At 43.8% G+C, this 17,368-nt stretch overlaps 1 protein-coding gene across 1 annotated transcript in view; it reads left to right on the plus strand.

Annotated features, from left to right (window-relative positions):
• stk10 (serine/threonine kinase 10) overlaps nt 1-17,368 on the plus strand; it is a 61,925-nt gene that overhangs the window by 17,858 nt on the left and 26,699 nt on the right. The window contains exons 2-5 of the mRNA XM_061739419.1: nt 2,936-3,100; nt 10,165-10,213; nt 14,071-14,220; nt 16,600-16,672. Coding sequence (XP_061595403.1) covers nt 2,936-3,100; nt 10,165-10,213; nt 14,071-14,220; nt 16,600-16,672 — 437 coding nt within the window. The remainder of the gene's footprint in view (nt 1-2,935; nt 3,101-10,164; nt 10,214-14,070; nt 14,221-16,599; nt 16,673-17,368) is intronic.

Here is a 17,368-nt window from a genome sequence, read left to right on the forward strand (position 1 = left end):
CTCAGTTTACAGTACACATGTTAAAATATAATAAAAGGGTCATCCTGCATAATTTTCTTTTCTCTTCTTCATTTTTTATTGTTTTATAAAAGTATGGGATCGGGACTCTGTATCGGCAAGTCCTCAAAATCAAAGGACTCGGACTCGGGGGCAAAAAAACCTGATCGGGACATCCCTAGCAGGAACTCATTCATGTTCTCTTTTACCGCAACATCCCATCAGTCCACGTCCAGAACGCCGTGCACATCACATGAGGTCCATTTGGTCCTGCGCTTCAATTCAATTCAATTTTATTTATATAGCGTCTAATACAACAAAAGTTGTCTCTAAGCGCTTTCCAGAGACCCAGAACATGACCCCCGAGCAATTATTACATAAACAATGACCGGTAAAAACTCCCATAGTGGGAGAAAAGCCTTAAGCCAAACAGTGGCAAGAAAAACTCCCCTTTAGGAGGGAAGAAACCTTGAGCAGGACCAGGCTCATAAGGGGGGACCCTTCTGCCGAGGGCCAGACTGGGGGTCGGGGACGTCAACAGTACAGCAGGCAGGTGGACGCAGCAGCGGGATGACCGGGGGTGGGGACCGCAGGCCAGCACGCAGCTCCCGAAGCTCCGGCCCAATCAGCAAGCCCCAGGTTAGGTTCAGGGTCGGGGAAAGGTTGAGAAGGGGCAGGGCCAGGTAGAGGAGTCTTGAGGGACAAACCTCTCCCCCGCCTGAAAGGGGCCGTTACCCTGCCCCTCTCACTCCCACGCTGCAGGTTCCGGTGTTGTGCATTCAGAGATGCAGAGGATGCTGCACCATGTACAAAAGAGAAAAAAGAGAAGAAAAGGGCCTGCCAGCACAAGAAACTACAGGAGCGACTCACACTAGAGTTTACACTACCTAGAGATTTACCAACACCAGCTACCGGTTTACTAAACACTAACTATAGGCTTTACTAAACAGAAAGGTTTTAGGTTTAGTTTTAAAAGTGGAGGTGGTGTCAGCCTCCTTAACCCAGATTGGAAGTTGGTTCTATAGTAATGGTGCCTGATAGCAGAACGCCCGCCCTCCAAATCTACATTTGGATACTCTAGGAACTACGAGTAAACCTGCACTCCGAGAACAGAGAGCTCTGCCAGGAACATAAGGCAGTATCAGGTCTTGCAAATAATGCAGAGCTAAGCCGTTTTGGGCTTTATATGCAAGTAATAAAATTTTAAATTGGATTCTGAATTTTACTGGTAACCAATGGAGGGACGCTAACACTGGAGAGACGTGGTCTCTCCTGCTAATTCCTGTCAGCACTTGGGCTGCTGCATTTTGGATTAGCTGGAGCCTATTCAGCAAATTACTTGGACATCCTGCTAATAACACATTACAGTAATCGAGTCTAGAAGATACAAACGCATGAACTAGTTTTTCTGCATCACTCTGCGAAAGGATTTTCCTAATCTTTGCAATATTACGGAGATGGAAAAATGCTATTTTACAAACCTGATTAACATATGGTTTAAACGACATCAATGGTTTTTGGCATTAAGGTTCAGTTGAATCTCTTCTTGTGTTGGAAGTCTGGCACCGGGACTCGTTGGTTCCTCTGCCTCAGTGGTTTTAAAGGGTGGGGAGCTTCCTTCTCTGTTTTCTTTTAGCATTCAGTAAGCGTTTTAATCGCTGTGTTTTGACTCGTGGTGTTTGTGCTTCCCTTTGGTGCGAGAAGGACAGGAGAACAGCTCAGGGAATGCATCATTGTTATATTTTTATTTCAGTTTCAAGCGCTTTTAGCCTGCACAAAATTCTCATTCACCCTCCTTTGAAGTCACAGCCATATCCTGTACCAGCAACACATATTATTTATTCATTTATTTGTGGTCATTGAAGTGATACAAATTGCCCCGTGAAGTTATTAGTTAAAAATAATGGGATAAAGCTTTGAATGTACTCATAATTCAACAATGTTTTCTTCTTAGAAATGTGATGTTTCACAGATGTTTTCAACAAAATGTAATGTAAAACAATGTATAGAAATAAATCTATACATTTTTTTTTATTATTTTTTTTACATCATAGAGAGATTAAAATCAAAAGGGCTCGCAGCATCAGAAAAAAAAATGGACATCCAGTTTTTAATTTGGCTGTTTTTGATTATTTTATTTTTTTAATTAAAATTTAAATTGAGTGTCAACAAGTTGTAAAATAAATGCTAGAAATTTCTAGAAGATGAGATAATTATATACTGTAGCTAACTTTCCCCCGTAGCAGACTTCTATTGCATGATCCTTGGTTGGCCCTGGATTTAAAAAAAGCCTCATGTTAAGCCTGGTCCGTGCATTTTTATCAAACTGATGACAGGTCTGCTAGCGGGGAATCCTTCAGTGTAACCTCTTCTGTAGCCTGACGTGACCCTGGACGACGCATGGAGTCAGTCCTGACCCCAACAAATGCAACGGATCCACTTGGTAGCACTGCATGTCCCTCTGCATTTCCTGATTCTATCAATCAAACTTTATTTATAAAGCACTTTTCATACAAAAATGTACCAAAAAGTGCTTTACATGTTTAAAAATTGTACAATTTAAAAAGTTAAAACTCCCCCACATACACGCAACATCATAATAATTAAAAGTTCCTTATTTTACTAGTGCGTTGTTGTTAAGCCGGGTAGAAAGGGCTGCTATGTCAGTAAAAATTCCTTTTGCTCAACAGTTATCAGCTCCGACTCACATGAGATGTGCTTTATTTGCTCTTTTGCTGTGTGTGAACTTCATGAAGGAAGTAAACAACATAAAGGAAAAGAGCCACCTCATCTTTGGTTGAGTAATTGTAGTGACACAAGTATAAATACCAACCTCGACCTAGTACATGTGCTTGGTGTGTGCAGTTGCTACGTAGTAAAAATAAATCACGCGTTAGTCATGCCTGTTGAATTGAACGCTCTCTTCTCTGTCTTTCAGGCCAAAAACAAGGAGACGGGAGCTCTGGCCGCCGCCAAGGTGATCGAGACCAAATGTGAGGACGAGCTGGAGGACTACATGGTGGAGATCGAGATCCTGGCTAAATGTGACCATCACTATATCGTCAAGCTGCTCGATGCTTTTTACTATGACGAAAAACTCTGGGTGGGTAACACGATGTGTGCTTTTCAAAGCACACGTCTCTGTGTGCTCTGTTTTACCTTTCACTGAGCTCTTTCTCAGCAGGTCAGTTCAAAAATGTGTCCTACGCATTTTAGCACTTTAACAGCACCTATGCATTAAGGGGGCAAAAAAGGACAATAGAACGTCCAATCGCTCAGTATGTTCACATGCACTATCAGAAAGTCGAATGGTTGCCTTAATCCGACCGATATCGAAGTTTTTAAAAGCCATGTATAAACCTTAGCCGGGCTGTAGTCGAACCAAACTGAAGCTCTTGAGATCAAGCTTTTAGTGCCAGATAACGAGGTCCTAATCCGAGTTATTTCCGCATGTGTATGCAACCCACGCTGAACCGAGCTACTGACTGCCCCCTTCCGGAAGTGACGAGCCATGGTAGCGGGAATGATGATAGTCACGGCATCACACCAACACGGTAACAGAAGAAGAAGAAGAGGGAGACTTTGCGTGCATCTTACCTGGAACATGATCAGACGACATTTATAGAGCTGCTGCATCATTAGCGTCCATATTTTCGCATCTTGTTGTCCTCCTTCACGCTTGTTTACTAATTGTTACCGGAAGAACACCAATGCAGAAGTGCGTGTGGCGCCACCTAGCATCGCAGAGTCCAACACACCTCACTCAATAATCGATTGTCTTCTCTCGCATGAATACTTAGCTTGATTGTTGCCAATACCTTATTTTCGTGACCATTAGGCGCATATAAACGTCTTATTTCTTTTTTCAAAATGTGCCACGCGCCCAATGGCGCAGTGCGCCGAAGTGTGTTGTGGGGGGCTCTCACCACAGCTCCCTCGAGCGCTTTGAGAAACACCGTGCGTTCCGGAGGAACCGCTGCCCGGCAGCGGCTCCGTCGTTTACTGTTGTGCTTGGCTGCAAAAGCCGGCAGCATTTCCGAGGTCCCGCACATCACGGAAAGTGACTCTGACAGCGAAGAGAGTGGAACAGTTGTCAGGACTCAGAGTGGCCAGAGAGCTGCGCGCCCAGCTCGTGCCCGTCGCACCGCTGAGCAGTCCTCCTGGATTGGTGATTTCTCCCCCATTGGTGATTTAAACAATGTTAGTACTTTGTAATAAAGACTTAAATAAAGCACAATAGAACTCAGTTTTGCTCCCGCTCTATTTTTAAATACCCACAATTGTATGCTTGTGTGTGTGTTGTAAGGCGGCGCGCCATTTGTGTGTGTAGACCGCGCCTTTTCGTTGGTGTTAAATACAGAAATGACACACATAACTGAGATTGCGTCTTTCCACACGGCGCGCCGTATGGTTGCGAAAATACGGTAGCTTGATTTAGATGTGCATGTAACCGCACTGACTGTGATTAAGGATCAAAATTAGCATCTATAACAAACAAACAAACCTACTGCTTTCTTAAGTCGCTGTGATCGACATAACTGGGAACCAGTTTCTTCAAATGTGAGTTAGTCCATCTTCTCAGCGGTATCGGTATCACTCATGACCCCTGTTCAGCTGCCAATTCATGCAGTTTAAGCACGACTTAGTCATGCGAGTGAAATATTTGCTATCTGTAAATTATTCATCATGCATTTTTACAATGCCCTCAAACATCGAGCCTTTTCCCACAAGGAGGAAAAAAAAGAAGTAATATCTCAGACATTTTGCGAGAATGGTTGTTTCAGTTTGCATGATCCATCTCTAAAGCAAAACTTGAAAATGCTCATTAAAAAAGCTGATGGAAACCTCGCTAACGGCATATACGCAGATCTTTTTCACCAATTTGAAGGGGTTTTATCCAGTTTCTTCAAATCTGAAAGGTCATCAGTGGGTCCCGAGTACTTAAACAGAAAGCAGTTGGATTTCTTTTCTTGACGATAAGAGTATCACTAAAACCCATCATTCAAGCGTGCATGTGACAAGCTCTGGGGATGCTCCGTTTCACACTCGCAGCCTTGTTGTTTTTATTGCAAATATATCTCATTTCAAGTGTATTTCTTTTGAATGATAATAAGAAGATTGGATGGCTGGAATGGGAGTGACAGCAGGTCCCCCGGAGTTAAATAATGTATCACAAGCGACCCCGTCCTCACCCTGATACTACAGCAGGAACAGAGATCAATTTCACTGCAGTGTATTCACCTCTTGAGTTATATTTCCTCTTCTAAACTCGCACACTGGGTCAAGAATAAACTCTTCAACTCCGCCTGTAATCATCCTCTCTTCGGCCAAGGCAAATAAGAGTGACCTCATGCTGGGGCATGACCTTAAATATCTGAGCAATTACAAGGCAGAGAAGTCTAAAGATAGTTGTTTTTCTTTCTTCTTTTAACTTTCCGACTGATGGATAAAAAAAAATTGATAAATAAAGAAGTTAAATGTAGAAGGTGGAAACAACAGAAGAGCTGCTGGTCCATCAGGTGACATCCACTGCTAACCCAGGAAGCAAGAAGACACAGAGGCACACGTCGAGCACTGGAAATCTGCAACAAAAACCACAAACGAAACAAGAAAACCGACACGAAGCCGACCAAAACACGAGCAGCGATCGACCCAAATCTCGAGATCCAATCACAGTCTGAGCTAAGCTACCGCTAACTAACCCCAAAAACGACAGAGCAAGCGTGTGTGTGTGTGTGTGTGTGTGTGTGTGTGTGTGTGTGTGTGTGTGTGTGTGTGTGTGTGTGTGTGTGTGTGTGTGTGTGTGTGTGTGTGTGTGTGTGTGTGTGTGTGTGTGTGTGTGTGTGTGTGTGTGTGTGTGTGTGTGTGTGTGTGTGTGTGTGTGTGTGTGTGTGTGTGTGTGTGTGTGTGTGCGTGCACACACACACATTTAGGAACTGGAGTTCCTAAATGTGGCGGACTTAAATCTTATTTTATGCAGATGAGTCAAACGTACAACATCTCTATTGCATTTTTAACCGCAGGCTTCCTGTTGGTGTGTGTGTGTGTGTCAGAGTTCAGTTACAGCTTTTGCTTTCATTTTTCACCTGAGAGCTGCAGTCAGGCTTTACTATTGTCCGCAAAGTGAGCAGTGCTCGACAACGCACGGCCATAAATACGTATAAATATCCAACTTCAGGACTCGAACAATTAGCCCCAGTGGTTGAAGGTCGGGTCTCGGTAACCTCCAGTCGAGTGGACTGGCCACAATAAGTCGCCGCATTCTTCCCACCCGCTCTCCGCTTTCTGAATATGAGAGAGTTTAAAGACAGAAAAAGGGAGAGGATAGAAAAGTTGTTTGTTCTCGTTCGGGGGAACAATCTGCTCTTGAGGCAGCAGGGCTCGCAGCATGAGAAAAAGAAGGCCTTTAACGTGATGCTGACATTGGCACAGGGAGAAGAATGAACAGAGCGAGGCAGGGAAGGGGCACATGGAGGAGGGCCGGCAGACAGATGGACAATAGCGCATTAAACTCGGAGGAGATCATCATACTGTAATGTCGCGTTGCTGCACGAGCAACCCCAGACCTTTTCTGAGGATTGTTTTTATTCCAAAACACCGATGACATCTACACATGCAGTTTCTGCTAAAGAATGAGTGGCTTAATACGGAAATGATAGTTTTATCCACTAAGATATGTTGATGATTGATTTCTCTTGTAGAAGTAAAACCCTGCTCTTGCAAAGGCAGCTGAATGTTAACTGTGTACATGTCCTGGGCTGGAGACGACCTTTAAGATGCAGCTGAAAATCCGCTAAAAGAGTTAATGAGACAATGACGGACAACTAAAGTGTTTATCGGGGCACTGTCTAACCATTCACACCACTGGTTTTAGTGTTTCTGCATACAAAACAGTAGTTTGGGTGTGTCCAGGTCCTGTTAAATATCCCACAGCTTGCAAACGGTGAGAACTGATTGTCGCCTCCACCACAAGCCCATTCATACACAAGACGGATCACTGAAGAACTTTGCCAGAGTAGCGGAGCAGAACTCTGCGTCTGCAGACTCCGCTCGTACGCCCAACCGCCCGCCAGCTCTTTGGTCAATAACCTTTTTATTTTGCTTTTGACCTCCCGAGAAAGTGAAGTGGGGAAATCACTGACTCTCCAACTGGAGGAACTCTGCAGTGTCAGCAAAGGCTTGCTCCATTTATTTTGAAAAGCTTTTAGGTTTTTGAGGCTGTCATTGTGTGGGCCAACGAGAGTCAAGCTAAAAGAAGCTTTTACTAAAGGTTACAAATGGCCTTTGAGAAGCTTTGAATGACACAATCTTGGCTCAGTTTCGTAACTCCTCTCGGCTTGAGTGTTAACAGCGGCTTTAGGTAAGAACTGTTATTTCCTCTAAAAGCTGAAGAACTGGCTTGCGGCGTGTAACACGGCCTCTGTTGTTTAAGTCTTCCTGTGTGTCTTGAGATGGCGACATCTGCAGTCGTGTTCCGCCCACCGCGAGCATGCTGCACATGCGACCCGACCAGTCGGAGTACATTCTTCCACCAGTCGTCACCCAGAACTCCCCCTCGACGTTCCACCAGTTGTCTCTGACTTGGTCGTCAAGTTTAACTGCCAATCGTTTCAATTTCGCAAGGTGAAGAGAGAGAGAGAGAGAGGGGGTTTTTAAGAAAGTATTTGAGTGTCAGAATGAGGAAGTGGTTTCTGGACTCTTTCCGTTGGTGAATGCAAGTGAGAAACACAATTTCTGCTCGCCTTACACAACTCATGATTGTGTTTATTTACACGCTCATTATGACGTCTTCTCAACCGGCCCGAGGCCTCTGACAAGTGGAGACGGTGGCAGGACGCTTAGATCACATCTCGTCTAGCGACACATCGTGCTGGGAGGTTGTTGAGGGATTTCTTTAAACCCGTGCACGGAGAAATAAGTCAAGCTCCAGCCTCGTACGGCATCTGGACACGTGAACTCCATCACATGAATCTTCTCTCTCAGTTAAAAGAAATCCTTTGTTTTTCCAAACTGGGTTCTGAAGGCTGAATTTTGATGACTTTTTTGCTCATTTAGAAACTGTAGCAGGGCTAGTGCTACGGGGGCCGACCGACAGGACAGAGGACACAGGGTTAGTGCAGGAACTCTTTATTTCACCAGACACACGTGCAGTCACCCTCAGCGGCTTCCTCCAGCAGCAGCCCTCTTCTGCTGTGCAGCCACTTCTTATGAAGCCAGGCAGGGTGGAGAGGTTGATTGGGCACACCTGTGCCCAATCACCTGAGTGGCTGCTCCTCCACCCTGCCACACAAACAAAATGTTTATAAACACTTTGAACACAAGCAGTTTGGGTAGATGAGAAACCCAGGCCAGATGGTCGTCAGTCAGTCAGCGAGATATGAAACTGCCTTTTAAATAGACAATGACAAAGTGGAACATCCTTGATAAAGTGTAGCGAAACCCAAACGAAGGCCTCTTCCAATCTAACCCTCATAAACCAACATTGTTCCTCTTTAGTTGCACGCCAGGATTCACTTTCCCCACTTTCTGTGTTTGCATCCTTCTGACCACATGTGCACGGAGACATTTGTCACGTCTGTCTCTCAGCTCGGCCTCGAGTGTGTTTGGTGCGCGCGCCTTTTGTTCTGCAGTGGGCGCGACAGAGAAGCCACTCCTAGGGCGACGCCGGGATGATGGCAGGGAGAAACTGAGATTAAATAAGAATGAGATCACGCCGCAGGTATGCAGCATTGATCTCTGACCACGGAGGATCAAAGTATCACTCATTATTTGCTCTCTGCGCGCCACTCAAGTCCGCCTACATGCGCTTTATGAATACAGGACTGTCTCAGAAAATTAGAATATTGTGATAAAGTTCTTTATTTTCTGTAATGCAAAAATGTCATACATTCTGGATTCATTACAAATCTACTGAAATATTCCAAGCCTTTTATTATTTTAATATTCCTGATCATGGCTTACAGCTTAAGAAAACTCAAATATCCTATCTCAAAAAATTTGAATATTCTGGGAATCTTAAACTGTAAACCATAATCAGCAATATTAAAATAATAAAAGGCTTGCAATATTTCAGTTGATTTGTAATGAATCCATTCATTTTTGTTTTTTTAATTGCATTACAGAAAATAAAGAACTTTATCACAATATTATAATTTTCTGAGACAGTCCTGTACACCCCACGATTTTGAAAATTGTCTTTTTAATTTGTCTTCCCATTTTGTTTAGATTTAATTAGAATGTGTACTTTTTTGTTTGTTTGGTGTATGACCCCATGCGTCACCATAGGGGGTCAAAAACAATTCTTTATTTTAAGTTGACCATAAAAATTTCAGCAATTCTATGTAATAAATGCAACATGCCCTGAAAAGTCGGTGGGAAGTTATTTGAAATAATCTTTTTTTTTTTTATGCGGTTATGCTCATGATTAGGATGTTTTTATTTTTTTCTCCATAACTTAGCAGCCCGAGGATGAAGTTTTAAAGCCGATGCAGCTGCAGCGAGGGATGTGGCCCCCAGTTGAGATGATTCAGAGTCATGCAATTCCAGGATATGAATTTAATCAGAACTTGTACAACGGGTCACTTTATCACCAGCAGCAACTTTTCCACCTGCCATTCTTCAACGGAGTGTGATGCCAGTGGATAAATCCAGTATGAGGAAGTCAAAGTGTGGATTAAATCTGTGAATTTTCACTGATCATGGGTTTAAACCTGTATTCGGTTTTGACTGAACAAACCAGGCGGGTCAACGGTAGACATTCAGAGCTTTAGATGTTCAACCGCAGCATCCTCCACAAAAATTATACCTGGAGATTGGTGTATAATTCTAACTGGAAATGTTTGGCTAATTATAAGTTGTTAAAAGCGCGTTTAAACTGAGGGTGAGCTGCTTTATATCAAGGATCAACTTGAACGAGATGTTTATGGTTTGGTCCTTATAGGCATCATTGTGGCGTCACCAGACATGCAGAGTGAGCCATGACATCACCTTTTAATGTTCATCAACAGATGAGAAAACTAATCTACATGTTACTTGAAATATAGTATATATTTTTCCTTTTTTTTTCTTTCCCCCACACCTTTCTTCTGTTTCTAGTCTTGGGGATGCTGTGTGTGCTCGTATGTCTGGATCAGGTTTAATCTCACCTTCTCTCTCTTCTCTCCACAGATCATGATTGAGTTCTGCCCCGGAGGAGCCGTGGACGCCACCATGCTAGGTACAACCTCCTTTGTTTGTTTGTTTGGATCCACCATTAGATACAGCAAATATGCAGTAGCTATTCTTCCTGGGGTCCTAATATTACATTTTCAAATAATATTTTCATCTTAAAGGAGCCGTCTGTAAGAAATGTCCAAAACTGGTACTGCAGTCACTTTCAAAATATTGTTGAGCGGCGTGTACCCTCCCCCTCCTCCCCCCGACCAGAGGTTGCCAGGTAGGCTGCAGAATGCAGCAGGAATCACCAAGTCAGTATTGTTTCTGAAGCTCCACCCTCCACCTATCTCCCAATCACCAAGTCAGTATTGTTTCTGAAGCTCCACCCTCCACCTATCTCCCAATCACCAAGTCAGTATTGTTTCTGAAGCTCCACCCTCCACCTATCTCCCAATCACCAAGTCAGTATTGTTTCTGAAGCTCCACCCTCCACCTATCTCCCAATCACCAAGTCAGTATTGTTTCGGCATCCGGGTTGCCAGCTCGGCTCTAATTATCGCAGCCATGGCAGCCTACGTTCCTGCTGCATTCTGCAGCCTACCTGGCAACCTCTGGTCGGGGGGAGGAGGGGGAGGGTACACGCCGCTCAACAATATTTTGAAAGTGACTGCAGTACCAGTTTTGGACATTTCTTACAGACGGCTCCTTTAAATAAAAATACAAGAAGAAAAAGTGGAGAGACAAAACAAAACTCTCCTTACCTTTTGGGATCTCAGATAACTCAACTCAATTCACCAGAAAGAAGCACTTAACATAATTGTCTTCAAGGTATCCCATATGTAAACAAATACATTTTCAATTTCTTGTTAAAGCAACTTCTATTATTATTTGAAATTAAGAAGCTTGGTAATAAATAGTGATGCACCGAATGTTCGGTAAATGAAATTGTTCGGCCGAAAATAGCAAAAAAACACTTTCGGTGTTCGGTGGAATAAGTGGGGAAAAAACCGAACAGTTAATAACAGCATGTTTAGATGACGCAATTAAACAGCGTGGAGTGAGGGGTGAGCGGTGTTAAACAGAGCAAACATGTCAGCATGTCAGATCATTAGGATGTGAGGAAAAAGCAGAGGACATGCGAAATGATCCAGGCTGAGTTGGATTTGGAAAGCCGCTTGGTGATGGAGACGGTCACGGGGCGCACAGCGCAGGAGATCGGGGAGAGAGAGCAGAAAAAGGGCCCGAACTACCGATGCGGTAGCGAACCCTCACTGTCTGATATGTTTGACGAGATCCTCCAAGAAAATAACCCAGATGCAGACGACAAGCACAGCCGCTCAACAGATAGAAGGGTATCTGTCAGAAGTCCCCGTCCCCAGGAGGAGAACCCTCTTGCCAGTAGAACATATCAGAGCTGGGCCGGGGGGGGCGGGGCTTATGGCCGGGGGGCGGGGCATATCAGGACCGGGCCCTCTGCAGCTGGAGCCTCTCTCAGGCTGCAGAAATACCTTTTTCTCCTTAACATAGCCTACACATGTCCAACAACGGGACTTACAAGCATCACCAGATGTAAGAGCAGAACATTAGAGCCTATTAGAGATTGTGAAAGATAATTCTCAATTTTTTTTTTTTTCAAAAGTTGGCAAAATAAATGAAAAACTGCGAAGAACCATTGTTCGGTATGTTATTCAGTATTCGGCCAAGTGTTTATTATTATTTTCGGTTTCGGTTTTGGCCACAAATTTTCATTTCAGTGCATCATTAGTAATAAATTCCATGCCACCATTGCTCTGTAGTGAACTGTTTCTTGTATTACATTTGTTCTGCACGAAGGCAGCTGAAATCGAGCCGAAATCGAGCCTATTTGAAGTGTGTGAATGTAAACGCTCGTCTTCCTCACTCTCCCTCTCACCAGCGGTTTTGAAGAGCTGCATTCATGAGATAAAAGCTTCCCAGGCTGCTGAGCTACACGTCCGAAAAAAACATAATTCATGAGAAAACTAAAAGTGTCAGAGCTTTTAACGTGCTCCAACTGTGATCGTGTTGGACACATTCTCCCACCTGATGTCCAGTCCCTTCACACGGCCAGACGTGCAGGGGTCCCCGGGTGTGGGAACCCCCTCTCTCCTGCTCTGTTTTCACTGAATAATCCACATCCCCACAACGGCCCGTATCCCCCCGCAGCTAACCAAACACAGACAAAGTTGTGTAAAGTCTGCAGACCCGGGACGGCTGGGGATGTGACACTTTTCAAAATCTGGGATTACTTAGCCTGCGAGCAGAAATCCCAGCTGACATCACAGGTTTACCCCGTCCTGTTTTTGTTGCTCTCATGGTATTAGCGTCTTCAAGACTTTGTTTTGCCACGGCGGCACGTGCAAGTCCATGTGAAAATGTCTGCACGGAAGCTGCTGAGCGTGTTGTCATCTCCCCGCCTGTGCTGAATCCCTCCACCTTACGAGACGATACAAGTTTTTATTTGTCATTTTCAGGACACAAGTAACAAACAGTGCACTGGGAAATGAAATTTCGTTGCCTCTGGCTCAGAAAAGCAAATAAAATGATACAGTATAAAAACGTCCTAACTCAACTTAAAGGTATAGTCTGTAATCGTATTCAAAAACTTTATTGTTATACTGGGTGAAATGGTCCTTCCATCCTGAGAGTAGCCAGTGAATAATGTGTTCAGAAAAAAGAAAAGAAAAAAATCCGACCTCTCTGACAGCTTTAATCCTGTAAAAACTCTGACCAATCTGTTTTTTGCGGTCCGAATGGCACGGATTGGTCAGAGGACCAGAGGCTTGGCAGGGGGAAAAGAACCAATCAGATGCCTTCATTTTAAGTCTCGCCCACGTCCCCCTCTGTCCCATGTGCGCACTCGTCACGTCGAAAATCTTGCCGGAAAATTTCACACACTCAAGTCACGATTGCTGAAGAATGGCGCAGAAAACGAGAAAACGCAGCCAAAAATCCCACCTCCAGCGTTACTTGATGGCTCGCCCTGCTAAAAAGGCTAAAAAAAGAAAGCCAAAGTGCGATTCTGCGGCGCAGGTTGTCCGCTACTGGAGACACAACTTTTGCGGTATGCGTTCATTGTTGTCTAAAAATGATGCGCAGTGCCCACCCAATAAGGAACGGTACAGATATTCTGTGATATTTTTTTATATTTATAAAAAAATAAAGGATCCCCATAACTTTGATTGGGTGGGCAGGACGCACGTTTGGATGGGCACAGCCCACCCCTGCCCCCCCCCCCCCTAAAACCGGCCTCGCTTACAGGTGAATGAGACATGGGGTAGTTTTGTTGAAAATGTGCTGTCCAAAATGTCCTGGAAAACTCGACTCCTGCAAATGCGCGTTCCCAAAAGTTTGTGGGGGCGTGGCTTTGGACGGAGCGCTGACGGGAGGGGGAGGAGGGGGCGGCGCTTAGAGGAGGTGCCACTTTCAAATCTTGCTAGCTCTCCAACATTACTGACTATACCTTTAACTAAAACTAAATTTTAACTTAACTTAAAAGGTGCTTGAGTGCTTAAAAAATATGAAAATAAATAGAATATGCAGCTTTACATTTTAAAAAACAGTTTGGTCATTAGCAGCAGTTTATGTACTTTTCCATTTTGTATGTTTGTGGGTGTGGAATCCTTTCATTTAGCGTTCAACAGTCTTATGTTCTGGGGGATGAAGCTCTTGCAGAATGTGGCTGTTCTGCATCTCCCACTGCAGAAGCTCCTGCCACAGTTGAGCAGTGTGAACAGTCCATGGTGTGGATGTGTGGAGTCTCTGAGGATGCTGTTGGCTCTCGTCAGACAGCGCATGTTTCCCATGTCCAGGACGGAGGGCAGAGAGGTCCCGATGATCCTCTCTGATGATCCTCTGTGCCGTCCTCACCACTCACCTTGCTGTCCTTACTTTGATCAGAGCTGGACCGCGGGCTGACGGAGCCACAGATCAAGGTGATCTGCCGGCAGATGCTGGAGGGTTTGGTCTACCTGCACAGCATGAAGATCATTCACCGGGACCTGAAGGCCGGGAACATCCTCCTCATGCTGGACGGGGTCATCAAACTGGGTAAGGGCCATGCTGAACTCTGACCTTTCTCACTAATAATTCACTGACATCTAATCGGCCCAACTGCTCTCTTGTGGACAAAAAAAGGAGAATTAAAGCTGCAAGCAGCGATGAACGGGCCCTCGCACCCTTGTGCACATTCAGCCGTGCTGCAGTGGAAGCTTGTGTGACTTGATGTAGATTCTTCAGGCCTGGACATTTAGTGGATGAAACCAGCCACGACTCTTTATGTCAAACCATTCAAAAGTTATGGCAGAAAGTAGGAACTATCAAATATGGACCAATCAGATGGAGGGGGGCGCGCTTTTTGGCGTCTAGCGTCGCCACGGTAACGCTTTTGACTGAGAAAAGTAATGCGCGTCGTCGCAGGATGGAGACGCACATTTTGATGTATAACACACCTGAGTGCACGTTACGGTTCGGGCCGTATTAAATGACGAAGGAATGGCATAAATTGCGCCAAAATTACACGATTAATTCAAAATGGCCGACTTCCTGTTCGGTTTCGGCCATGGCTCCAAGAGACTTTTCTTTAAGTTGCAACATGATACAGGTGTGTACCGATTTTCGTGCATGTACGTCAAACCGTATCGTGGGGCTTGAGGCCCAAAGTTTTCTAGGGGGCGCTGTTGAGCCATTAGGCCACGCCCATTAATGCAAACCATTAAATATCACATTTTTCGCCAGGCCTGGCTTGTGTACAAAATTTGGTGACTTTTGGGGCACGTTTAGGGGGGAAAAAAGGCCCTAATTTCATCGGAAGAAAAATAAAAACAACATCTCCTACAGATACAATAGGGCCTTCGCACTGTAAGTGCTCGGGCCCTAAAAATATAGGTTGTATGTTTGCAGTTTAAAAAGAGTTACTGAAAAATGTTATTTGACTGGATTCAAACCATCGGCAAGTTTATTTGTATATCACGATTAAACAAGGTGATTCCAAGTGCTAATACTCAACAACCTGACGTCCACCTTGATGGAGTACGAGGAGTGTGTGTCCTCTGCCGCGCTGTAAGGTCAATATGACCGGTATTTGAGTGCAACCCAGAAGCAATAAATGTTCTGCTAAATCAAAACAGAACAGAAAGTGAAGAGAAAGCAATTTTACTCCCAAGATGATGCCATTGCAGCTTATTCCCAGATTAACCCCACATCCTCATTGCACATTAAAGGCTACACGTATCTCCAGAGCTCTGGTTAACGGTTTCTCCCGTGTGCAGCGTCTCTCACACACACACATGAACACACACACACACACACATGGATGGAGGCCCTGCGGTGCTGTCAGAGGGCTGTAACCTAGCATTGTGTGGGAAAACTCCTTTCTGAGAATGTTACATATTTCCTTTTTATTGGCTTTTTGAAGCGCTGGCCACATTCTTCACATTACACAGCTGTAGTTGTGGACCCAGCCCAGAGGCCAGTGTGTTTTGGATTAAAGTGTGGCTTTCCAGAAAAGAGACGTGTTGAGGAAGCTCTGACTTTCCTGTACACGCGAACAACATTTAATCTGTCGCATATAATAGTTAAAAGCAGAAATGTCACACGAGGGTTTGGTTTTTTTCCTCAGAGTAGATGAGGAGTAGTTATAGGATAACTTGGGGCACTGGCCATGTTCCTGTTTGGAGACTTGAAATGGCTCATTTTGTCCGACATGCTGGACTCGCTGAGATGGACTTGGAGGGAAAGATCTTTTCCGCTGCTTCACAAAACACACTACAGTTAGATATAATTACTGGGAGTTGCCCTTTTAAACTCATTATATCATGACATAGGCTCATTTACAGTCTCCAAACGCATCTAACTACATGTTAATTCAAACAAGGCAGTAATTTACTGTCTTAAATTTCAACCAATGCACCAAATCTGCCAATGAAACACAGAATTAAATGTGTGCTTCCTGCAGACGCCTTTTGGATTTTCCTTCTTTTTTTTTTTGTCACATTTGTAGCAACAAATGATCTCTTTCTGCATTCAGCAACAGTTATAGGGATGAATACATGTCTATTAAGCAGGATTCCCTTTTTAAAAAGTATTTTATGTCAAATGAAGTGAATGCAGGATGTGTATTATTCTTAACTGCAGCAGTTCAAATGATCTGTTTAACTCAGCAATATTGCTATTGCAGTCTGTAAGAAACAGGAGTCTTTTAACCTCTGCTAAATACTTTACCGTGGTTGTAAGTCTTTGAGTGACAGGGGTGTTTTTAATCATTTTGGAGTTTTGTCAGGGAATAGCTTTGCACATGATTTGTGAAAATGTACTGCTCTAAATTTTCCTGAATCTTCTTCATGTTCATCATAAAGTCACGACAGCTTTACAGGCTGTTTTTCCTGCCGTTTCACTTGTCATTAATAATAACCTCTTTTTTTCTTGCAGCTGATTTTGGCGTGTCAGCTAAAAATACCAAAACCTTACAAAGAAGAGATTCTTTCATCGGGACGCCATACTGGTAAGGAAGACATTGACTTTATATCAGTAAATGTAGGAATTTTCTTGGAAATCTACTCGTGTGTTGTAGATAAAGAAGTTGGTGAACATAAAATAGCCAAACAAAGTTTATTTTCCTTAAGCAGACAATGAAGTGCTCTTTTAATGCTTTTAATGCTTAACACAAATATGAATGTCTTGACTTAGAAGAACTGGAAAACTAGTCATCACCTCTAACTATCGGCCACGGTGGTGGACCAATCATGGTTCCTTATAGGGAGCATTTTTGTAGTAGAAACAATGATTCATTTAAATCCTTGCAAGTTCTGGAGGACTTTCAAACTGTTCAGTAAAAACAACTAATGTTGACAAGAATGACGTCTTCAAAACTGACCCTAATAATAATGATAATAAACTGCTTTGGTCACTTATTTTCTTCTTCTTCTAGCTCTTTCATTGTGAAAATCAGATGTTCTGTACTCTACATTTGCTCATCAAAAACGGAACAAATTTCAACCAGAGGTGCCTAAACTGCAGACAACCTGAGCATTTCAAAGATGATGTATCTTTGTTTCAATGCACACAGCACAATCTAATATTTCAAGAATCACTCATATGAGCCATGTAACTGGGTTATTTATTGATAAAAAGCACTCCGTTCCTTCTCACAGAAAGGTTGAAAGCATGCGGAAGGATATTTAGTATGCATAGGTAGAGC

This window comes from Cololabis saira, chromosome 14 (assembly GCF_033807715.1).
Source record: "Cololabis saira isolate AMF1-May2022 chromosome 14, fColSai1.1, whole genome shotgun sequence".
Taxonomy (NCBI): Eukaryota; Metazoa; Chordata; class Actinopteri; order Beloniformes; family Belonidae; genus Cololabis; species Cololabis saira.